The sequence below is a fragment of the Chlorocebus sabaeus genome, chromosome 16, assembly GCF_047675955.1.
Source record: "Chlorocebus sabaeus isolate Y175 chromosome 16, mChlSab1.0.hap1, whole genome shotgun sequence".
NCBI lineage: Eukaryota > Metazoa > Chordata > Mammalia > Primates > Cercopithecidae > Chlorocebus > Chlorocebus sabaeus.
In genome coordinates this window covers 67,948,955-67,972,698 of record NC_132919.1, presented here as the reverse complement: position 1 = coordinate 67,972,698, position 23,744 = coordinate 67,948,955, and the positions used below count along the sequence as shown (strand labels likewise).

The window sequence follows — 23,744 nt, the reverse complement described above, 5'->3', positions numbered from 1 at the left end:
GCAGGAGAATAGCTTGAACCAGGGAGTCAGAGGTTGCAGTGAGCCGAGATTGCACCACTGCACTCCACCCTGGTGACAGAGCAAGACTCTGTCAAAAAAAAAAAAAATTATGACTTTCCTATGAATAAAAATAATTATAAAGTATAATGAAAGAAAAAATCCAAACTAAAATATCAAGAGTAAGATTAAATTCCAAGTTATAAACTTAATAGGAAAAATGAAAGACCTATTGATATTTGAGGGAAAAAACTGGAAAATTCTAGTGAAGGACATAAAAGACAAAATATACCTCAAATGGCTAGGGAAAGAACAGTTCAATAGTGCAATTATATTAATTCATTCTGAAATAATCTTTATACCCAATCCAATTCCAATTAAAATATAAGAATGATTTTTCAAAGGGAATTTATTAAATGCTACCACAATTCATCAGGAAAAATAAACATTGGTGAATAATAGGAAAGTTCCGGGGAAAAAAAGAGTTATGGGACCCAGGGGAGGTGGAATGTAAAAATATGAAAACAATTTTTAAAGTTTAGTACTGAGTCTGTAGTCCCAGGACTCTGGGAGGCGAAGCAGGTAGATCACTTGAGCCCAGGAGTTCAAGACCAGCCTGGGCAACATGGCAAAACTCCATCTCTACAAAAAATGCAAAAATTAACTGGGTGTAGTGGTGCTCACCTATAGTCCCAGATGCTCAGGAGGCTGAAGCAGAATTGCTTGAACCCGGGAGATTGAGGCTGCAGTGAGCCATGATCGCGCCACTGCACTTAAGCCTGGGTGACACAGCAAGACCCTGTCTCAAAAAAAAAAAAAAATTAATTAATAAAGTTTAGTACTAAAGAGGCAATCAACAGCTAGACAAATAGAACAGAACTGAAAGAACAGAAATAGTCCTCATGTATATTGTCTTTTAATATTTGAGAAAGGTGACATTTAAGTGGAAGGAGAGGAATTTTTTTCTTTTTTTTTAATGTGGGGACAGGCCAGGGAAGTGGTTCACACCTGTAATCACAGCACTTTGGGAGGCTGAGGCGGGAGGATCTCTTGAGCTCAGGAATTCAAGACTAGCTTGGGCAACATAGCAAGACCTCGTCTCTACTAAAAATAAAAAAATTTAAAAAGATTGATGCATGTGCAAGTAGACTCAGCTACTCAGGAGGCTGAGGTGGGAGGATCACTTGAGCCCAGGAGATAGAGGCTGCAGTGAGCCGTGATCATGCCACTGCACTCCAGCCTGGGCATCAGAGCAAGACCCTGTCTCAAAATAAAATAAAGTATGGCGACAATTACAACTAGCTACTCTTTATGAAAAAAAAAAAGAGAGAGAGAGAGAAAAGGCTGGGTGCAGTGGTTCATGCCTGTAATCCCAGCACTTTGGGAGGCGGAGACGGGCAGATCACCTTCCGTCCTCCGCAAGATTATAAAAATAAATCTACCGAGAAAGTATTTTTATGTGAGAAGTGAGGTAGGGATCCAGCTTTGCTTCGCTTTTTTTTTTTGAGACGGAGTCTCGCTCTGATGCCAGGCTGGAGTGCAGTGGCGCGCTCTCCGTTCACTGAAAGCTCCGCCTCCCAATTCACACCATTCTCTTGCCTCAGCCTCCAGAGTAGCTGGGACTACTGGCGCCCGCCACCACGCCCAGCTAATTTTTTGTATTGAGACGGGGTTCCACCGTGTTAGCCAGGATGGTCTCGATCTCCTGACCTCGTGATCCGCCCCCCTCAGCCTCCCAAAGTGCTGGGATTACAGGCGTGAGCCACCGCGCCCAGCCTAATTTTTATATTTTTAGTAGAGAAGGGGTTTCACCAAGTTAACCAGGATGGTCTCGATCTCTTGACCTCGTGATCCGTCAGCTTCGGCCTCCCAAAGTGCTGGAATTACAGGTGTGAGCCACCACGCCCGGCCGCAGTGAGGGAAACATTTCTAAGTAAATTCCAAGTCCAAATCTATAAAGAAAAAGGTGGATATGTGTGACTAAAAAAAGGGTAAACATTTTATAGGTAAAAATATTATTTGCAACATATGATATCATATGCAATATGATAAATTCCTCAATTTAAAAGAGTTTACACAAATAAATGAGAAAAGATGAAAAAATTTAAAACAAAGAAAATAGTCTAATACAAAAAAAACATAGCCAATAAACACAGAAAACTGATGCTAGATCTCCCATTTTAAAGAAAAGGAAAAAAACATCCAAAAGATGCACAACCTCAGTCATAATCAAATAATTCTAAGCCAAAATAGGAAGTGATGTCCCTTGTCACCTATTAAGACAAAAATGTTTATGTCTGTTGACATCCAGTGCTGTCAGGGATGTGGTGAATAAAAATCATTTACACATTTGGAAGGAATATTATTTGGTGCGAACTTTCTGGGACATGATCTGGTAATGTTTGTTAAAATATTATTTGTACATGTCCTTTAGTCCAGAGGATATTTGGGCAAGCAGAATGGAAGAAAAGATAAGCAGAGAGAGCTGTCTGAGTGAATGAGAGCTTGGAGCGGGAGTGCTGGGAGATGCTGCATCCTAGGACAGGGCAGGTGCAGCGTGGGCAGAGTTGGACCAGATGGCCGGAAGCCCACGGCAGAAGTCGCCTCACCCAGCCAGGGCTCGGTCAAGGTGCTCGTTTAGAGCAGCTGCAGAGGGAACAGGAAGATGAACTCAATGCCAGAGGAATGAATGACTTTGGGTCCATCTGGACAGGGAGAAGAGAGTTTACCAAGCATGCTCTGGAAAAAAAAAAAAGAATGCCAACGATCCTTGAAGAGGTGACAGAGAGAATCTGCTTCAGGCTACAGGTGTGCATTGTCATTGCATTTGGCTTTCAGCCCAGACACCATAGGAAACCAGAAATAATTCCAAGAGGAGCAATGGGCTGGTGCCCAGGCATGAAGCAAGAGGGCAAGTCAGAAGAGAGTGGAGAAAGGGCAGGCTCAGCTCCATTTACTTCTCAATGAGAAGGGAAATTACTGTACTGGGGTTTTGGGGGTTTTTTGTTTTGTTTTGTTTTTTGAGATTTTTGATAACTCTTCCTGCTGTTCGTGGCTTTTGTTACCTATTTCTCTTATTTTTATTTTTATTTTTTGAGACAGAGTCTTGCTCTGTCACCCAGGCTGGAGTGCAATGGTGTGATCTCAGCTCATTGCAACCTCCGCCTCCTGAGTTCAAGCTATCTTCCAGCCTCAGTCTCCCAAGTTGCTGGGACTACAGGCATGCGCCACCATTCCCAGCCAGTCCTAGAATTCTTATGTTGTTCTTTTTTCAAATCTGCTGTCACTTTTTATTCTTTCCAGTTCCCTGCCAAAAATGTCAAGCTTGACTTTTACTTCCTTGAGCACAGTAAGAACAGTTGTGTTAAGGCTGATCCTGCTTTTCACAGTATATGGAGTCCCCACGGGTCTGTTTCGTTGTCTCTGCATATTATTGCTTATTGAGTCTTCTCATAGATTTGGTTATCTTTGATTACATATTAGATGGTATTTGAAAAAACTGTTTGTAAAAATGATCAGCTTAGGCTGATGCTATTTTCCTCCAGAAAGGATTTTTCGCTGATACCTTTAAGTACCCGAGGGTAGGGATGGGGAAGGTGCTGCCAGACAAGAACCACTTTTAATTCAAGTTCAGAGCTTGGAGTTTCTGGGGGCACCTAAATGACAGAAAGTTGGGTGGAAGTCCACGGTGGCCTGGTTTGTACAGCCTTTTGGGGTCCCAGCCTAATGTGACCAAAAATATGCCAGATTTCATTCACTGTCCCCAGAGGGCCCTAGACTCCTAGTTCATCCTCTCAGCTGCTGCTTTGGAATCAGTAAATGTCCACAGTGAAAGCAAGCACATATGCTGAGTTTATCTTTCTGGCTTCCTGTCCACTTGCATGCAGACTTACACCTGGGAACCCCCATGCTCTTTTTAGCTTTTTTTTTTTTTTTTTTAGCTTTTCACTGCTTTTTTTCTTTTTCTTCTTCTTTTTTCTTTCTTTCTTTCTTTTTCTTTTTCTTTTTTTTTTTTTTTTTTTTTTTTTGAGACAGTCTTGCTCTGTCACCCAGGCTGGAGTGCAGTGACATGCTCATGGCTGACTGCAGCCTCGGCCTCTCAGGCTTAAGTGATCCTCCCACCTCAGCCTCCCCGGTATACTTTCTTTTTTCTTAACAAACTTTATATTTTGGAATAATTTTAGATTTGCAGAAAAGTTGCAAAGATAGTACAGAGAGTTTCTGAACACCTTTCCCCCTGTTTTCTCTAATGTTAACATCCTACGTAATCATGATACATTGGTCAAAACTAAGACATGAACACTGGTACGTTATTATTAGGGAAATTCCAGACTTTATTAATCTTTCACTAGTTTTTCCATGAACATCCTTTCTCTGTTCTGGGATCCAGTCCAGGACAATACATTGCAGTTAGCCTTCAAAGTTTCTGAGATTTGAAATTTACCTATCAGTAAATGTGGGAATTTACTGATTCAGCTTCCAAGGCATTACCAGTCTCCCATGACTGCCCTCCTCCATCATATTCCCTGCCATTCCCAGAAGTAATTGGTCAACATAAAAAATTTGAGAGGGGCCGGGTGCGGTGGCTCACACCTGTAATCCCAGCACTTTGGGAGACCGAAGCAGGCAGATCATTTGAGGTCAGGAGTTTGAGACCAGCTTGGTCAATGTGGTGAAGCCCTGTCTCTACTAAAAATACAAGAAAATGAGCTGGGCATGGTGATGTATGCCTGTAATCCCAGCTACTCAGGAAGCTGAGGCACAAGAATCCCTTGGACCCAGGAGGTGGAGGTTGCAGTGAGCCGAGATCGCGCCATTGTACTCCAGCCTGGGTGACAGAGTGAGATCCTGCTGTCTCAAAGAAAAAAAAAAAAAGAAAAAAGAAAAAAAAGAAAAGAAAGGGAGTTTTCAGATTTGTTTGACAGAGAAAGTTGAAAAATCAAGTTTGCAACCAGCTAGGGTAGTTAAGCTGAGGGGAGACTAGAGGATGAATGTATGACAGAAAACAAAAAGCATGGTGGTGGTCTACACTGTGCTACAGCAACGAGCAAACTGCAAGATCTCAGTGGCTAAACACAGAAAAGTCTGTCGCTTGCTCACTCCAAGTCTGCCGCACGCTTGGTGGCTGTCCAGGGCAGTTGTCTTCCAAGTGGTAGCTCAGGAATCCAAATTTTCCTGTCTTGTGGCTCATTTGTCTTTGCTGGGGACACATCTTCCCCACTGCTGATGTTTCCTTCCACGAGCAGAGAACCCCACTGGCCCAGAACTCTAGGACTCTCTCCACACCTCTCTCCATGCCCTTCTCCACACCTCTGCTGATTTGATGGATGAATGTTGAAGGAGGAACGAGGCGTGTGTAACCCAGCCCTCTTATTCCTTTTCTCTGGGGAGCTGGCCCACCTGCAAAAAGTATGTATTCTAAATTGCTGCACCACACCTCACCCTGAGTATTACAGGCATGGCCCCAGCTCCACTGAGGGAAGAGGGATGCAGTTTTACCTGATTCTGGGGTTCAGCATTAGGTTCTGCCCACTGTCCTGTTTCCGAAACCTTGTTACTACGCCTACATCAAGCTTGTCCCCCCACGGCCCACGGGCTGCATGCAGCACAGGATGGCTTTAAAGGCTGCCCAAAACAATCATTAGTGTTTCTGTATTTCATGTGTGGTCCAAGACAATTCTTCTTCTTCCATTGTGGCCCAGGGAAGCCGAAAAATGGAACACCCTGACCTACATAAACAATAAACATAACTTACACGAAAGTGCACTTACTTGTCCATAGACTTATTCCACATCTAAAACAGCAGTTCTAACCCAGGATATTTTTGCCTCCCAGTGGAATGTGTGACAATGCCCAGAGGCCTTTTTTTTTTTTTTTTTAGACAAGGTCTCACTCCCATTGCCCAGACTGTGGTGCAGTGGTGGGATCTCGACTCCCTGCAGCCTTGACCTCCCAGGCTCAGGTGATTCTGTCACGTCAGCCTCCTGAGTAGCTGGGACCACAGGTGCACACTGCCATGCCTGGCTGATTTTCTGTATTTTTTGCAGAGATGGGGTTTTGTCATGCTGCCCAGGCTGGTCTCAAACTCCTGGGCTCAAGCGATCCACTCACCTTGGCCTCCCAAAGTGCTGGGATTATACGCGTGAGCCACCTCTCCCAGCCTGGAGACATTTCTGATCATCACAACTGGGGAGGGACTACTGGCATCTAGGGGGTACAGCTGGAGATGCTGCTAAACATCCTATAATTCACAGGACAGCCTCCCACAACAAAGAATTATCTAACCCAAGATGTCAATAGTACTGAGGTTGGGGAAACCTTGATCTAAGAGAAGCAAGTGACCCTCTTGGAGCAGCTGAAGTGATTTAGTCCAAGTCCAAACCGAAAGGAATTGGACCAGGGTGGCCATCGAAGATCAAGCAGCTCAGTCCCCTCATCCCTGCAATTGCACCTCTTCGGCACACAGAGCCCTTCCTGAGGATGCGATGAGGCTGCCACGAGCCCAGTGATCTGTCCGGGAGCCCTTGTACCCCGTTGCTTCTCCCACATGCAGTGATGGTGGGGCACCTCCCCGTGCTTCTGGTGGGAAGCAGGACGAAAGTGTCCTCTCTCCTCAGATCCCCAGCCCACCACGGCGGTCTGCCTGTCAGCCCCTTCTACCCCAGAGTGTGGCCTAAGGGTAGAACTAGGTGCAAGGCTCATGCCAGTACCTCACTTTCACCCTTCTCCCCAGCCCTTGCTCCACTTCCCAGCCTGGTGAATCTGTTTCTAATGGAGTTCTTAAGCCAGCCTCCTGAGCTAGGTGTGGGGCTGGGAAGTGGAGGGGTAGGACCTTCAAATGTGCAGGAAGAGGGTAGGGACCCACTCAACACCCTCTTTATATAGATAAACATTTGGTAACACCTCACTTACTCTCTTAAAATGACAATCGTAAATAATATGCCTTCTCATGCACTTACTTTTTTTAAAATCACACTCTAGTGCCTGAGCTATACTAGGGAGAAAAAAATAAAAGGAAAGCGATTTATAACCAAATGACACATATTTCAGTCTGTCAGTGCTCAGGTCCCATGATACTAGAAGGCGTAATGAAGTGTCAGATACTTATCTTGCATATAATAAATAAGTCTGAATTTAAGAAACGTAGAGGATCAGAAATTGTTCTGTGTAAGGACAAAAATAAATAAATAAAAGAGCAAAGATATGCTATCAAATGTTAGAATAAATATTATTTTAAGGCCAGGCATGGTGGCTCGTGCCTGTAATCCCAGCACTTTGGGAGGCCAACGTGGGAGGATTGCTTGAAACCAGGAGTTTGAGACAAGCCTGGACAACATAACAAGACCCTGTCTCTACTAAAAATAAAAAATTAGCCAGGCATGGTGGTGTACGCCTGTAGTGCCAGCTACCTGGGAGGCTGAGGTGGGAGCATCACTTGAGTCTGGGAGTTTGAGGCTGCAGTGAGCTGTGATGATGCCACCGCACTCCAGTTTGGGCAACAAGAGTGAGACCCGTCTCAAAATAAGTAAATAAATAAACAAATAATTTTTTTTCTTTTTTTAGACAGAGTTTCACTCTTGTTGTCCAGGCTGGAGTGCAATGGCACAGCTCACTGCAAGCTCCACCTTCTGAGTTCAAGCGATTCTCCTGCCTCAGCCTCCCTGAGTAGCTGGGATTATAGGCATGTGCCACCACGCCTGGCTAATTTTATATTTTTATTAGAGACTGGGTTTCTCCACGTTGGTCAGGCTAGTCTCGAACTCCCGACTTCAGGTGATCCGTCCACCTCGGCCTCCCAAAGTGCTGGGATGACAGGCGTGAGCCACCGTGCTGGGTCATAATTTTTTTTTTTTTAATTTATTTTTTTGAGACAGCGTCTCACTCTGTAGCCCAGGCTGGAGAGCAGTGGCACCATCTCGACTCACTGCAACCTCTGCCTTCTGGGTCCCGGTTCGAGCAATTCTCCTGCCTCAGTCTCCAGAGTAGCTGGGATTACAGGCATGTGCCACCATGCCCAGCTAATTTTTGTATTTTTTTAAGTAGAGACCGGGTTTCTCCATGTTGGCCAGGATGGTCTTGAACTACTGATCTCGTGATCCGCCCGCCTCGGCCTCCCAAAGTGCTGGGATTACAGGTGTGAGCCGCGGCAGCCGGCCAAATATTTTTTAATATGTGTTTTTTTTTTAACTGCAAGAACAGATCACATTTTGTAGCCTGTACATGTAAAAGGGAGGAAGGGGCTGAGATCATGGTAACAGAGTTTTCACCAACGTGAACAGCTGCCCCTGCCCAGAAATGGCAGCAGTGCTTCGCAGTCATTGTGAAATTAAAACACTTCTCCCCACATTACTAGACTCACACACACACAATCTCCCCTCCCAGAACCACTGAGTTAATGCTTCAAATATTAACCTGACAAGTGAGAAAAATTCCAACTGAACATTTGGAATGATATATGCCAAAATATTAATGGTGCTTTTCTACAGCAGAAGGGGAATTACAAGAAACACTCCCTTTTTTCTTTCTTTCCTTTTTACGTTCTGTATTGTGTAAAATTTTGCTTACAATCTGTATGAACTTTGCAAACAGACCAAAAAAAAAAAAACTCATTTTTGAAGCCAGTGTGTCTGGGCTCCCAATAGTTTGCATGTTTGTTTTGTTCCTTTCAAGGAGGATTCAAGTCCGCGATGGAGAAACCACCAATTCACTTTTTTAAACGCCAAAACAACTCCGCAGGCGTGGGGAAGATCTATCTTGCAGCCCTGCGGGCCCAAGGCTCCAGGGAATTCGGCTCAGCTCAGCCCTACGGCTTTGCTCAGCCCCGTCTGCACCGCCGCCCCGTGGCCAAGGGCAGTACTGCGCCCTCCAGAAGGCGATGGCGGAGGAGGGGCCCGTGGCCTTGCCCCAGGGACAAGCTTCTTTCTGTCCCACTGACCACATGGCAGTCTGCTGAAGTTTATGGACCCCTCTCTCAGTATAATGGCGCGTAAATATATAAATAAAATATATATGCTGAAAAGAAAACTAATACTGGTGAGATGATTCTCAAAACTCTTTATAAATGTGTAATATAAGAATAGCCGTTTCATTATGGTTAATACCCAGCTCTAGAGGCAGGTCTCAGAACTCATTATTTTCTAAACAGTGAGGAGTACACACGAGGTTTCAAGATATCCACAACCTGATGTGCCAGTGTCTGTGATTGTAATTGGTGACAAAGTTGCAGGTACTGCTAACAGTACACTGTTAATACGAGGAAAAGCTAAATATTAGAAGTTGATGAAAGTCAATATGTAACTTTTTCCCATGCGAATTCGACTTACAGACCCCTTAGGGCGCACGGACCACAGGTTAAGGTCCCCTTGAAGGGGCAAGAGTTTGGGAGAAGCGCCAGTGTGGGTTTTCAGTCCCGGGAGGTGAGTCGAGGGGTAGGCATGCATGGGCGCTCAGAAAAGGGAAGGCAGAGGCGCCTCTCCGGCTGGGCCTGCGGAGGGGTGACCCACACGCCCCTCCCCTCGCTTCCTTGGCCTGGTTTCACGCGACTAGAGGAAGTTAAAGACCCGCGTGGCTGAAGAGGAGCTCACAGTTCCCAGCGTCTGCTCCGGCGGTGTCCAGCGCCCAGAATGCGGCTTCTGGTCCTGCTATGGGGTTGCCTGGTGCTCCCAGGTGAGATGGGGAGGGGGTCTTGGGAGGGATGTGGGGCTCACCCTTGGGGTCTGCAGGGGAAGGACCTCCTGACTGCCTGATAGCCCACCCCACCTATCCTCAGCCTCCTCAACCCTAGGGAAGAGGGGCGGGTTGGGGGTGGGGGGAGGTGGGGGCGGCGCCGGGCCCCACTTGCTGTTTCTGGAACCTAGAGCCGGTTTTCTCCCAGACCTGTGGGTTTCCCCTCATGGCATTGTGGCTGTGAGAGTTGCTTTGCCTCTCTAATCTTAATTTTTCTACCCTCTGCCAATCCTGGAGGCAGACAAGACACCCCGTCTGGTTGCTCTGTTAAACTCAGCATATATTTGTTGAATCTCGGCTGTGCCTCTCCCCACAACCCTGAGAGATGAAGAATTATCACGTTTCGTCAATTCTTTTGCTTTCTTTTTCTTTACCTTCTAACACAAAATCAGGATGCATCCTACAACTGATGTCAGTTGTTCATTTGGCAATGATAAGACCCCATCTCTACAAAAAAAACAAACAAACAAATTAGCCAGGCATGGTGGTGCACACCTGCAGTCCTAGCTAGTGGGAGGCTAAGGTGGGAGGATCGCTTGAGCCCCAGAGGTCAAGGCTACAGTGAGCCATGAGCACCAGTGCCCTCCAGCCTGAGCAACAGAGTGAGATCCTGTCTAAAAACAAAACAAGGCCAGGCGCAGTGGCTCATGCTTGTAATCCCAGCTCTTTGGGAGGCTGAGGCGGGCGAATCACTAGGTCAGGAGATCAAGACCATCCTGGCCAACACAGTGAAACCCTGTCTCTACTAAAAATACAAAAAATTACCCGGGCATGGTAGCACATGGCTGTAGTCCCAGCTACTCAGGAGGCTAAGGCAGGAGAATCGCTTGAACCCGGGAGGTAGAGGTTTCAGTGAGCAGACATCATGCCACTGCACTCCAGCCTGGGCAACAGAGCAAGACTCCATCTCAAAAACAAACAAAACAAAACAAAACACCCAGAAACCCTGCTGGCTATCTGACTGTCAGATTCCATCTGAACCTAGAACACTCCCCCAGCCCCAGTTCCTCAATGGGCCAGGGTTAGGGAAACAGCAACAGCCCTGCCCCAAGTTCGCCCAGAGTAGGAAGGAAGTAATGGCTCTTCCAAGGCTGTCCCCAGAAGGGATGACTGAGAAAAGCCTTCCTTCCTCCTCCTAAAATGGAAGCTCTGGCCTTGACCTTGGTACATGGAGCCTGGTTATTCCAACCTCCACTCCTGCTCTGATTTTAGGTTATGAAGCCCTGGAGGGCCCGAAGGAAATCAGTGGGTTCGAAGGGGACACTGTGTCCCTGCGGTGCACCTATAGGGAAGAGCTGAGGGACCACCGGAAGTACTGGTGCAGGAAGGGTGGGCTCCTCTTCCCTCGCTGCTCTGGCACCATCTATGCGGGAAAAGAAGGCCAGGAGACGACAGAGGGCAGGGTGTCCATCTATGACAGCCGCCAGGAGCTCTCGCTAATTGTGACACTGTGGAACCTCACCCTACAAGACGCTGGGAAGTACTGGTGTGGGATCGAAAAACGGGGCCCCGATGAGTCTTTACTGATATCTCTGTTCGTCTTTCCAGGTAACAAATATCTCTCCTTTCCCAGGCTAGGGACAGGAGCTGCAGAGGGAAGTGGGAGGGGCGGTGCGGCATAATCCTGGTGCAAACCTTATGGGCACTGAGTCCTTAGGGAGATCACGCAGGTGAAGCGCTGAGCAAGGCTTGGGGCACAGAGGGAGCTGCATGAGTCTTGGCCATTCTTTCACTCGTGCTGCCCACGGTCACACCACTGGTAGATGTCAGAGCAGGACTGGACCCAGATCTGTCCAGGGCTGGACTTGGTGCCTTTCCTTTCTGTCCAGATGTGCTGGAAGGAGATTTCCATAGGCTGGGTACAAGATAGACATATCAGGGGATAAAGAAGACTCCTCGCCTGGTGTCAGAGATATTCCTGAGGCCTCCCGAGGCTGGGCCAACAATTGCTGCATTCCAGACCCAGCCCACAGCGTCACCTCAGCCCTGGTCATGCTGGCCTCACCCTGCATGTGACGTCACCTCCCCAGATATTGAAGTCTAGCCACAGGTGCTAGAGTGCCTGGACACCAGCCTCTGGGTAGTGTGCCTGAAGGAGAGATCGTTAAATGCAGGGACACTAGGGGACCAAGGCTGGAGCTGTGGGAACTGGTAGAGGATAGAACACCTCTCTGGTAGCCCAGAACCCCACCTGGACCTGATGAGCTAAGGAGAAAGAAGCCAGAGAGGGCCCAGAGGAGTGGGAGCCTTGGTCTGCTGGCCAGTGAGGGCGAAGTATGTCTTTGTATCCCCATTTCACAGATGAGGGACTGAGAGTCCAAGAGACTAAGTGATTTGCCCAAGATCTCACAGCAGGAAGTGGTGGAACCAGGATTAAAACACAAGTCATTTCCAGCTTTGATGTCTGCTTTATTCCTCTTCTAGCCCCATAGCTGGGACCTATCCCAATCCCAGGCCCATCCCTACCACCATATCCCCTAATTTTTTTTTATTCCCTTATCCATGGATCTTTAATTTGGGGAAATAAAAGTAAACTTGCCAAAAAGCAGCAGCATCAAACTACGTTGAATCTGTTCTTCATTATTTACAAGATTCTCTTATCTCTTCCAATTCTTATCAGTGTTCATATGTCATTTCTGCAAGTTATGAGCAAGTTCACCTGTGTTTTAGACTTACCCTCATTTGTAATTCTTTATTTGCGTATGATATGTGTATTGCTATATTATCCTCCTGTATCAGAATTTGTTGGCCTCTCTCTGATGGCAGTTGGGATATTGAAAATGAAGAAGACTCACGACAGTGGTGTGCTGGTAAATATTGAGCAGGCTGGGGATGCTGATGCTCTCATTTTGTGGTGTTTTCCAATTTCTGTGGTGTCCATTTCTGTGGTCCAATTCCCATGGCCAATTTCCAGCCATCGACAGTTTAACAACGGTCTCACCAATTCCTGAAAAGTTGACAATGAGCTCTTGTGAGCCAGTGCGAGCCATCTCCAGCACACCATTGAATATGGTGAACCATGGGAAGAATTTCTAAGAAAGTCAGAAAAAGACAGATGTACCCACTATCATTTCTTTTCTTTTTAATTAATTAATTATTTATTTATTTATCATTCATTCATTCATTCATTTTTCTGAAATGGGGTCTCACTCTGTCATCCAGACTGGAGTGCAGTGACACAATCTTGGCTCATTACAACCTCTGCCTCCCAGGCTCAAGTAATCCTCCCACCTCAGCCTCCAGAGTAGCTGGGGCCACAGGCACAAGCCACTGTGCCTAGCTACATTTTGTTTTTTGATTTTTTTAAGATGTGGTTTTGCCATATTGGCCTGTCTGGTCTCAAACTCCTGGACTCAAGCCATCTGCCCACCTCGGCCTCTCAAAGTACTGAGATTGCTGGTATGAGCCACTGCACCTGACCAGCCTGCTATCATTTTCTTTTATTCATCTTTGTCTGAAGACCCTAGGCAATGAAATATTCAAGATTAAGAAGTATAAGGCCAGACGTGGTGGCTCACGCCTGTAATCCCAACACTTTGGGAGATCAAAGTGGGTGGATCATGAGATCAAGAGTTCAAGACCAGCCTGGCCAAAATGGTGAAACCCTGTCTCTACTAAAAATACAAAAATTAGCCAGGTATAGTGGCAGGCGCCTGTAATCCCAGCTACTCAGGAGGCTGAGGCAGAGAATTGCTTGAACCCGGGAGGCGGAGGTTGCAGTGAGCCGAGATCATGCCACTGCACTCGCTGGTAGACAGCAAAACTCAGTCTCAAAAAAAAAAAAAAAAAAAAAGGAAGAAGTATAAATGTTGGAAAGGAAAAGATAAATACTCTGCATTTGCAAAAGATTTTATTATCTACTTAGAAAAATCCAAGAATAAACTGATCTAGTGTTACATATTGAGTATCCCTAATCCAAAAATGCAAAATACTCCAAAGTCCGAAACTTTTCGTGTGCCAGCATCACACACACAAAGGAAATGCTCATTGGGGCATTTTGGATTTCAGATTTCCAGATTAGGGATGCTGAATCAGCAGATATAATGCAAATATTCTGAAATCTGAAACACTTCTGCTCCCAAGCATTTTGGATAGGGGATACTCAATCTGAAGAAGAGAAGGTGGTGGACAAAGAGGGAGAGTCCAGGATGGTACACAGTCAGCAAGGACTGGGGAGGTGACAGACAGATTTGGGGAAGTGGGGACCGGAGTAGCTCCTGGGGGGTTGGTTGTATCAGGCTTCTGCCCACTGTGCTGGGCACAGAGGATAGGCATTTTGCCCTTAATGCCCTTAAGGAGTCTCAGCCTAGCAGGGAGACCCAGTATACAAGAAATTGCAGTGTAAGTAAGCATTAGCACCACTGGAGGCATGCACAGGGGACTGTGAGTGCACAAAGGAAAAAAGATTCGCTGCTTCTGGGGAAGACATTTCAGAGGAGTTGACCTTGAGCTTGTGCTGAAGGACAGAAAGAAGTGCTTCAGGCAGAGATGGAAACGAAAGCCATCGTACACAGAGGAACAGCACGTCCAAGGCACAGAGGTGGGTGGGAGGCTGGCTTAGTCGGGAATAGAGGACAACTCTATGGCTGGAGCACTGAACAGGGAAAGAGGCGAGGTTGACAAGGTGGTTCAAAGCCTGAGTTTTGTTCTTTGCTTTTTTTGCTTTTTTTTTTTTTTTGGAGACAAAATTTTGTTCTTGTTGCCCAAGTGTGAGCTGCCACGCCCAGCCTGAAGCCTGAGTTTAAGAGGCCTCAAAAGGCATACTAAAAAGTTGGAACTTCGGCTCACACCTGTAATCTCAGCACTTTGGGAGGCCGATTCGGGCAGATCACCAGGTCAGGAGATCGAGACCATCCTGGCTAACACGGTGAAACCCCATCTCTACTAAAAATACAAAAAAATTAGCTGGGCGTGGCGGCGGGCGCCTGTAGTCCCAGCTACTTGGGAGGCTGAGGCAGGAGAATGGCGTGAGCCCAGGAGGCGGAGCTTGCAGTGAGCTGAGATCCCGCTACTGCACTCCAGCCTGGGCGACGGAGCGAGACTCTGTCTCAAAAAAAAAAAAAAAAGTTTGAACTTCGGCTTATAGGCAATGGAGAGCCACTCACTGTTCTAAGGCAGAGAGGGATGGGATCCAACACAGACTTTTGAGACAAAACTGGCATAATGTGAAGGGTGGCAGGGAAGAAGCAGGCTGAGAGGCAGGGGGGGACAGGGGAAACTGAGGGTCTGAGCGAGGTGAGAGGCCAGGGGGCTGCAGAAGGAGAAGACCAGGGATCTGCTGGAACCTGCCACGTGGCTCCTGGTTGGCTGAGGCGAAAGACAGCAGTGCTCTGTGCTGAAGTTGGGGGTAGGAAAGCTGCCAGCTCCTCCCAAGGAAGGAAAAGGGGTTCAGAGTGGTGCCGCCCCTGAGAGCAGCCTCTCCCTTTCCTCTAGGACCCTGCTGTCCTCCCTCCCCTTCTCCCACCTTCCAGCTTCTGGCTACAACACGCCTGCAGCCCAAGGCAAAAACTCAGCAAACCCAGCCCCCAGGACTGAGTGAGTGAATGGCGATTCCACCCCGTCCCTTGCCACCCTTCTTACAGAAGCAGCCAGTGAGTGCCTGCCTGGTACCAGACACAATACTTTATGACCACTTAGGTGTCCCCACAAGCCTGGGAACTGGGTTGTCCAGCTGTGGAAGTACAGGCTCAGCAGGGTTAGATCACTCGCTTAGGGTCAGGTCACTCACTTAGGGTCACGCAGGAAGCGCCAGAGCCTGGAAGTGGTCACAGCCTGACCCCAAAGCTCGTGTTCTGTCTGTGCCATCCAGAGTCTCGGGGTCAAGCCAGAAAGGCCGGGTGTTGGGCCCTGACCTCTGGACTCATCCCTGCCACCCTGCCCTTCTTGGTCTCATGGCTGCAGAAGGAAGTCAAGGCCTTACTGAGGCACGGGTGGTGGGGAGGGGGCACATGGTGGTGAGGGGAGGACCTGCCCGTCTGGTGAGGAAGGAGGTGACAATTGACTGTGATGGTAGAGGGAGGGCAGGAAGATGTCCACTGAATGGTCACTGGAAAGGGTCATGGAAGCAGGGAAGGGGAGTGCTTATACCTCCCCACAGAGGGAACAGGCTGTGGGCACAGAAAGAGACTGAACATCACACACAGCTGTGGGGTGTGTCTGATCTACGGTCTCCTTCCTCAGAATGGCTTCATCTACATCTGTTTGCTTACTGGGATATCCTTTAGCTGGGGATGTTCTGAGAAATGGGTCCCAGAGAGGCTAGGGTTCAGGGGTCAAGGGTCAGAGGTCTGGGATGCTGGAATGCAAGGGTCAGGAAGGATGCTGAGGCATTGCTTTTGGACTTGTAGCTTCTCCTGGGCTCTACCCAGCAGGAACCACAGCCAAGCAGGGGAAGACAGGGGCTGAGGCCACTCCATTCCCAGGGACTTCCCGGTACGGGCACGAAAGAACTTCTCAGTACGCAGCAACCTCTCCTCATGCAGCGACCTCTCCTCCTGCAGGGAGCTCCCGCCCCCCGAAGCAGCTGGACTCCACCTCAGCAGAGGATGCCAGTCCAGCTCTCAGCAGCGGCAGCTCTAAGCCCAGGTGAGCCCCAGGTGACGAACATCATCTTTCAGGCCATCATTAAACCATAAGCTGCCTTTGGGCAAATAGGAACCCAGTGGTCTTTCCTCTAAGCAGACACATCCTTGTGTCATGGCCACAGCCTGCAGCACAGAGGGTCCCTCACAGGGGCCCCTGAGCAGTGGACAGCTTGCACTATAGGAGCCAGCAGCTCTGCTGCCTGTCCAAGGCGAAGGGTCCACCAGGGCCCCAGTCCCCACCTCTCTCCCTGCCCCAGCCTCAGGGATGGCCCCCCCAGTTCGGGGGCTTTTGCCTGTATACTTTGCCCTAAGCCCTGTGCCAAACATGAAAACTCAGAATCCAAAACAAAACAATTTTTTTCCTTACAACTGGAGTCCCAGCCTGAAGGATTGGTTCTTGGGGGTTGTAAATGCACTTCGCTACCGACATCCAGGCAGCCGCTGGCAGGTTCAGATCCTGCTGAAAGTGAATCCTGGGGTTGGCAATGGGAGCAGGGATCCCTCCCACACCAGACAGGGCTGATGGGACATCGTGGTCCCTAGTGCCCTCTGATCTCCTTGGGAGGGATAAAGGACATGGCTTGACTCACAGTAAGAATGCCAGGATGCCCCACTTGCCTGTGCCAGTGACACCAGCCCAGATAAAGGCCACTGAGAACTTCCCCGCACACCACTGCGTGACCTGGCAAGTCGCTCATTGCTTCAGGTGTCAGTTTCTCCAGTGTGAAATTGAGCCACTCCTACCTAGTTACACAGGGATTGTGGACTTTAACAACTAACACTGACATGGTACCTGGCATGTGTCTGGCACTGAACTTTGTGCTTTACACATCCTGACCCATTTGATCCTCACCACAGCCATTTTACAAAGGAGGAAATTGACACCCTGGGAGGTTCAGTCACTTACCCAAGGTATAGGAAGGTGGTGGAGATAGAGTTTGAATCCAGACAGCCTGGCTTCAGGATCTGCACTAATTAAATAATGATTATCAAGAGCCAATAGCACTAAATATCACCCTCCCGCACCACACCCCCCACAAGTCTTTGCTGCATTGAATTGAATTCCACACTAGGAATTGGCTTTCTCAGCCTGTACTTGGGACCCCCAAAGGACATAGACTCTGGCTTATCTGGTAACAGCCACTAGGCTCCTTGTGTCTCATCTCCAGGGTGTCCATCCCAATGGTCCGCATACTGGCCCCAGTCCTGGTACTGCTGAGCCTTCTGTCAGCCGCAGTCCTGATCGCCTTCAGCAACCACCTGCTCCTGTGGAGAAAGGAAGGTGAGCAAAGGTGGGTGGCAGGAAGGTGGGAGGCTCACTGGATCAGGGACCTCGCTGAGACCTGCAGCTCACCATCTAGCCCCGGAAAGACCCTGTGAGTCTCAGCGTGTCTGTCTGAATTGTGGGCATCAGGAGCTGTGGCCTCCCTTCTGAAGGAGCCACGAGGTAATCAACATTAGGAAAGCAATTCACAAGGGGAAGTGGGAGAATGAAGGGTTCTCAGCTTCTTCCTGCCTATCCGAACTGATCAAACACTTCTCTACCTGTTGATCCCAGGGAATTCATGGCCAGCTCCTTGTGTGGGAACCAACTGCCAGGGGCAATGCAGGACCAAGCACTTGAACTTGAGCAGGACAGACATTGTAACCCCACTCCTGCCACTGGGTCTCTAGAGCTGCTCAGTCCCTTCCATAGGCTGGGGCTCAAATCCCAGCTCTGCCACTTTTTAGCTGTGTGAGCTCAGGCAAGTCATCTAATTGCCCTAAGCCTCATTTATCTCAAATCACAGATATACATCAAACAGAAATAGAATACAAGTCACAAATGTCATTTAAAACTTTTGAATAGCCACATGAAAAAGAGTAAAAAGAAATGAGTGCAGTTAAGTGTATTTTATTTTATTTTAATTACTTATTTTTTTAGAGATAGGGTCACTCTGTCGCCCAGGCTGGAGTGCAGTGGTGTGATCATGGCTCACTGCAGCCTTGAACTCCAGGGCTCAAGCGATCCTCCTGCCTCAGCCTTCCAAGTAACTAGAACTACAGGCATGAGCCACTATGCCCAATCTAGTGAAGTTAATTTTAATAATGTACTTTATTTAACCCAATATATCCAAAACATTCTCATTTTGATATGGAATCAATATGAAAATATCAATGATATGTATTCTACTTTCATGTTTTTCATATTGAGCCATCAAAACCCAGTCTAATGTAAAATAGTCACATTTCAGTGCCTGATGGCCATGTGTGGCCTCTGGCTGCTGCGCTGGATGGCAAAGACTAAAAGGATTAACCAAAATCTCAGTAATAAGAGCTACCATGTGCCAGGCACTATCCCCAGCTTATCTTGCTTATCCCCTTTAATCTCCTCCACACTGTGGAGTACACCCATTTTCCAGAGGGAGAAACTGAGGCACAGAGTGGTTAAGCAGCTTGCCCTTTGTTTGCATAGCTAGGAAGTGGTGAAGCCAGGAAGATAATCACAATGTCGTCCCCGTGGAGGTGGCCATGGGGGAATCCTGGGCCCGCTTTCCGTCTCTTCCATGTGGCTCCTAGGAGGAAATGTGGGCTTTGTCCAGGTCCCCTCTGAGGAATCCAGGGTGGGAGCATTCCTGGTCACAACCTCAGAGCCACTTAGCACCTTGCCTCCCAAACTTTGATTGCCAGCTAGCATCGGTGGCAACCCTTGGTAGCCTGTTAGAAATACAGACCCTGAGACTCTCACCTCAGCCTACTGAATTAGACTCTGCACTGTATGAAAATGTCCAGGGGGTCCTATGTGCACACTAAGGCTTAAGTAGCAGTGACCTTAGCACATAAATTTATTTTCCCAGCCAGTTTCTGACCCTCATGAGATCATCTCCATGCACTGATCTCAGAAGACTGGGTCATTTCCAAGGGGCTGAGCTGGAAGGGGCTCTTCTGCCCATCTGGCTGCCTCCTGCCTCTGGGAGGCCCCTGCTCCCTTATGCAAGTGGGCCAGTACACCTTTCTGGGCCGAGCTCCAGGCCATTCCCGGCTACACCTGGCTTCAAGGAGCTCCTCCTTCTACATCTCTTTCAGCTCAACAGGCCACGGAGACACAGAGGAACGAGAAGGTCTACCTCTCACACTTGGTAAGGACAGAGGCGTAAGGAAGCCCAAGCTGAGATCCCCTTGGGGCTGCAAGTCAAGATTTCTGGGCTCTGCTTCTGTAACTTCCTACCTGGGCCTGCATGCCTGACCTGGAGGCAGCACTTGCTCCCCATCTTGGAGGAACCTCTGTGAGCCCCAAGACCAGTCCTTCAGGGTGTGAGCTGGACAGAGTGCCCGTGGGGGACTCACAGGTGGGAACCTGATCTCGCACCAGGTGCCAGGCAGGGTGGGCACCAGGAGCCATGTGAGCATCTTCTCCAGGCGCCTTCTTTCCATGCCTCCTTTTATAATTACAGAACATCGGAGCTAGATCCAGAGGAAGCCTTTGAGATCTCTAGCCCAATCTTTCTCTCAGATTAAAGCAAATCCCCTTTCAGAATGCCCAGGAGTCAGGGAGCTCTTAGAGATGCACTCTCCAGGGCCCCAGCCCCCGCTGAACCTTCCAGGGGTGTGGTCCAGGGACTCTGGCAGTGCTACAGACTCTAGTGTGCTTTTACAAAAGATGAAACTGAGGCCCAGAGAGGGTAAAGGTCTTGCCCATGGTCACACAGCAGGTGGTGGCCCAAATAGAAAACAGGATCCAGATTTCTTGACTCTCTGCTCTTCTCTTTCCAGTACTCCCTGATGTTTTCTCTGAGCCTTCCTTGGCTCTGAGACCAAGGTGACATGGCTGCCCTAGGACCCAGGCTGAGGGTGGTGCTCTGGGGACCAGGGGCAAGAGAATAAGGGTCCCTGTGCCCATTATCTGGAGCAGGGAACCTGCCCCAAGGCTACTGCTGCAAGAAGAGACTGTGCCCTCCGAGGCCAGCACTCTAATGGAGGGGGCTGCAGCATTGCACTTCAGGAAACAGAAGCCTCTGGCCCCTCCTCCCTCCGCTGTTTACTGAGATGCCTCCACTCCATTCCTTTAAACACAAGGGCAGGAAAGCAGGGCTACCACTGCCTTCTTTCCTGGCGCCAGTGAGGACAAAAGACTCAGGCCTGATCCCCCCAAGGATGGTCTGGGGTGGAAATGGGACTTTGGGCTGTGGCTTAGGAAGCAGCTGTTGTTGTGTCAGGAAGCTCAACAGGGCCAAAGGTAGCGGAGGGGAGTAAGGGAAAAGTCATGGAGACACATGGATGGACGGATGGTGGGTGCCACTGGCCGCCTCCACGTCCGGCCTCCTGGCTCTGTGGCCTGGGGCCTGGGTCTCACCCCACCTAGCTCCAGAAGAGGGGTTTGGGTCCAAGGATGCTGAGAGCGCCTGTACCAGCCACAGCTCCCATGCTACTGCCTTCTGGCAACCCTGGGAAGGGCTGCTTTGGGCTTTTTCCTGCCTGAGGCACCTGACCCTGGCTCTGCTGAAGAGGGAGGGAACAGGAAGGGGCACAGGGCCAGCAGGTAGAGGGTCTCTAGGGGCAGTCCCTTGTTGAGGGAAAGATGGAACGGGGCCTCCCAAGAGGGTCAGAGGCAAGAACCTTGTAAATACGATCAGGTGGGAGGTTCTGCTTTTTCTTGATTATTTCCCTTATGGCTTCTCCATAAGTTTTAGCAGAGTCTGGAGATGGAATTGAAGGGCTTTGGGGTTTTCTTTGCCCACATTCAGGTCAAAGAGGGAGGGGGATGCATTACTCATACTCTGAGAGAACCTCACAGGGGTGTGAAAACCCTGAGGGAAGTGTTAGGGGTCAGACCAGCATTTTCTTTCCCAAAGAGATCTTGCTAGAAGGATTGCCATCCATCCATTCATGTCAGGGGCTTTATATATGCCATTGAATCCTCATCATTCCCACACGAGGTAGATTATTATCCCCCTCATTTTGCAGATGAAGAAATACAGGCTCGGCTTTGCAGACGCTGCCGCCGAGGAAAGTCCTGTACTACTAGCCATGGTCAACCCTACCATGTTCTTTGACATTGCCGTCGACGGCGAGCCCTTGGGCCGCGTCTCCTTCGAGCTGTTTGCAGACAAGGTTCCAAAGACAGCAGAAAATTTTCGTGCTCTGAGCACTGGAGAGAAAGGATTTGGTTATAAGGGTTCCTGCTTTCACAGAATTATTCCAGGGTTTATGTGTCAGGGTGGTGACTTCACACGCCATAATGGCACTGGTGGCAAGTCCATCTATGGGGAGAAATTTGAAGATGAGAACTTCATCCTGAAGCATACAGGTCCTGGTATCTTGTCCATGGCAAATGCTGGACCCAACACAAATGGTTCCCAGTTTTTCATCTGCACTGCCAAGACTGAGTGGTTGGATGGCAAGCATGTGGTCTTTGGCAGTGAAAGAAGGCATGAATATTGTGGAGGCCATGGAGCGCTTTGGGTCCAGGAATGGCAAGACCAGCAAGAAGATCACCACTGCTGACTGTGGACAACTCGAATAAGTTTGAGTTGTGTTTTATCTTAACCACCAGACCATTCCTTCTGTAGCTCAGGAGAGCACCCCTCCACCCCATTTGCTCGCAGTATCCTAGGATCTTTGTGCTCTCGCTGCAGTTCCCTTTGGGTTCCATGTTTTCCTTGTTCTCTCCCATGCCTAGCTGGATTGCAGAATTAAGTTTATGTTTATGAAATAAAAACTAAGTAACAAAAAAAGAAAAGAAAAGAAAAGAAATACAGGCTCAGAGAGAAAAGGGAACTTGCCTACAGTGACCCAGCCTGAAAGTGGCAGAACTGGGGAAACTGACAGGTCTATGGGGCCAGCTGCAGAGCCCTCTGTGTCCTCCACCCTGCTGCACTGAAGTACAAGGGGTTTAAGGAATGGAGCCAAGCTCACAACCCAAGATTCCTCCCCCAGACTCAGGAGAAAGACCCTGGGACAGCTGCAGACCCTCGCTCCTGGAAATGAATAGCCTGCTAAGCTCCCATCAGAACTCAACCGGGCTTCCCAAGACTTCCCTCTTTCTTTACTACGTTTATTACTAGTACCTAGAAACAGGGGCTCTGATATATATCTTGCATATTTAGCAACCCAGAAAATGCCTCTGTGCTTGCTGGAACAGGGTTGATCGTCCACAGTGGAGGCAGAGGGACAGGGGAGAGATGGAATCACACCAGACTTACAGTAGTGGGCCTGGCTGCTGCCTACTACTGTGTGTGGTTTGGCCTCTGCACTGAGAGGCTCTTTCCTCAAACTCGGTCACCCAGGAACAGGTGACGCTTCTGTAGCTGCTGGTGGTCCAGGGTCAGCAGTGGCTGGGTTATAACCAGACTGCAAAGCTGTAAATATGGACTCATGGGTGTGATGTCAGGAGTCCTCTGGAGTAGCCCCAGGTCTGCCCTGCACCAAGGCCCCCTCTGTCTTCACCATGGGCAGGGCTAGGAGGGACAAGAGCCCTGAGTGGCAGCATTTGGGAGTTGCCTTACCCCTCCCAGTGCCCCCATCACCACCCACATTTCCCCCAAGGAATTCAGCTCTAATCCTTGTCTCCAGAAGGCTGAAGATGTCATCCTGTGTTTCTTTCTTTTCTTTAGTTTTTGTTTGTTTGTTTGTTTGTTTTTTGTTTTCTGTTTTTGAGACAGAGTCTCGCTCTGTCACCCAGGCTGGAGTGCAGTGGCGTGATCTCGGCTCACTGCAAGCTCTGCCTCCCATGTTCATGCCATTCTCATGCCTCAGCCTCCTGAGTAGCTGGGACTACAGGCGCCCGCCACTAAGCCCAGCTAATTTTTTGTATTTTTTAGTAGAGACGGTGTTTCACTGTGTTAGCCAAGTTGGTCTCAATCTCCTGACCTCATGATCTGCCCGCCTTGGCCTCCCAGAGTGTCTTTAGTATATTTTTATCTTTTTAATTTAAAGTTTTAGAGAAACAGGGTCTCACTATGTTGCCCAGGTTGGTCTCAAATTGCTGGGCTCAAGCAGTCCTCCAGCCTCAGCCTCCCAAAGTGTTGGGATTACAGGCGAGAGCCACCACACCCAGCCTTCATCTAGACATTTCTAACAAGAGATGGTTCAAACATCTACCTCTGCCCCCATCCCCAGAAGCTAGGTATTGAGTGAAGCTGGGGCCTGGTTAGTATACCACGAACACCAAGCCCAAGAGAAATGTGTCACACACCCTGCCAGGATGGCAGCAGGGTATAGGGGAAGAACTTGGGTCTGCAGTCAGACAGTCTCCGGTATGAGTCCCGGCTCAGCCATTTGCCAGCTGTGTGATGTCAAGCAGGTTGCACTACCTTTCTGAGCCCCTATTGCCGTAGCTCACATAGTTGTAAGTAGAAAAGAGTGAGATGACATACCCCATAGATGCCCAAAAAATGGGAGCTTCTTTCTCTAGCATCAGTGCCCATTTGACCATGGGATTCACTGTCCAGGAAACCT

At 48.7% G+C, this 23,744-nt stretch overlaps 1 protein-coding gene and 1 long non-coding RNA gene across 3 annotated transcripts; one reads left to right on the top strand and one right to left on the bottom strand.

Annotated features, from left to right (window-relative positions):
* Window positions 1-9,310: 9,310 nt before the first annotated feature.
* On the bottom strand, window positions 9,311-17,320 carry LOC103243348 (uncharacterized). 2 transcript variants are annotated; one of them, XR_005238811.2, is made up of 4 exons: window positions 17,215-17,320; window positions 12,519-12,670; window positions 11,359-11,578; window positions 9,311-10,170 (listed from the first exon to the last, which is right to left on the bottom strand). It is a non-coding gene; the product is annotated as an uncharacterized lncRNA (long non-coding RNA). The 2 variants fall into 2 exon arrangements; XR_005238812.2 differs by having other exon boundaries at window positions 11,359-11,557.
* CD300LG (CD300 molecule like family member g) lies at window positions 9,606-21,936 on the top strand. Its single transcript, XM_037993768.2, is given in 8 exon segments — window positions 9,606-9,663; window positions 10,936-11,271; window positions 15,157-15,258; window positions 16,224-16,308; window positions 17,477-17,589; window positions 19,374-19,426; window positions 21,252-21,703; window positions 21,705-21,936. Coding segments are annotated over 8 exon segments (1,290 nt in total). The 5' UTR covers window positions 9,606-9,620; the 3' UTR covers window positions 21,811-21,936.
* Window positions 21,937-23,744: the final 1,808 nt, after the last annotated feature.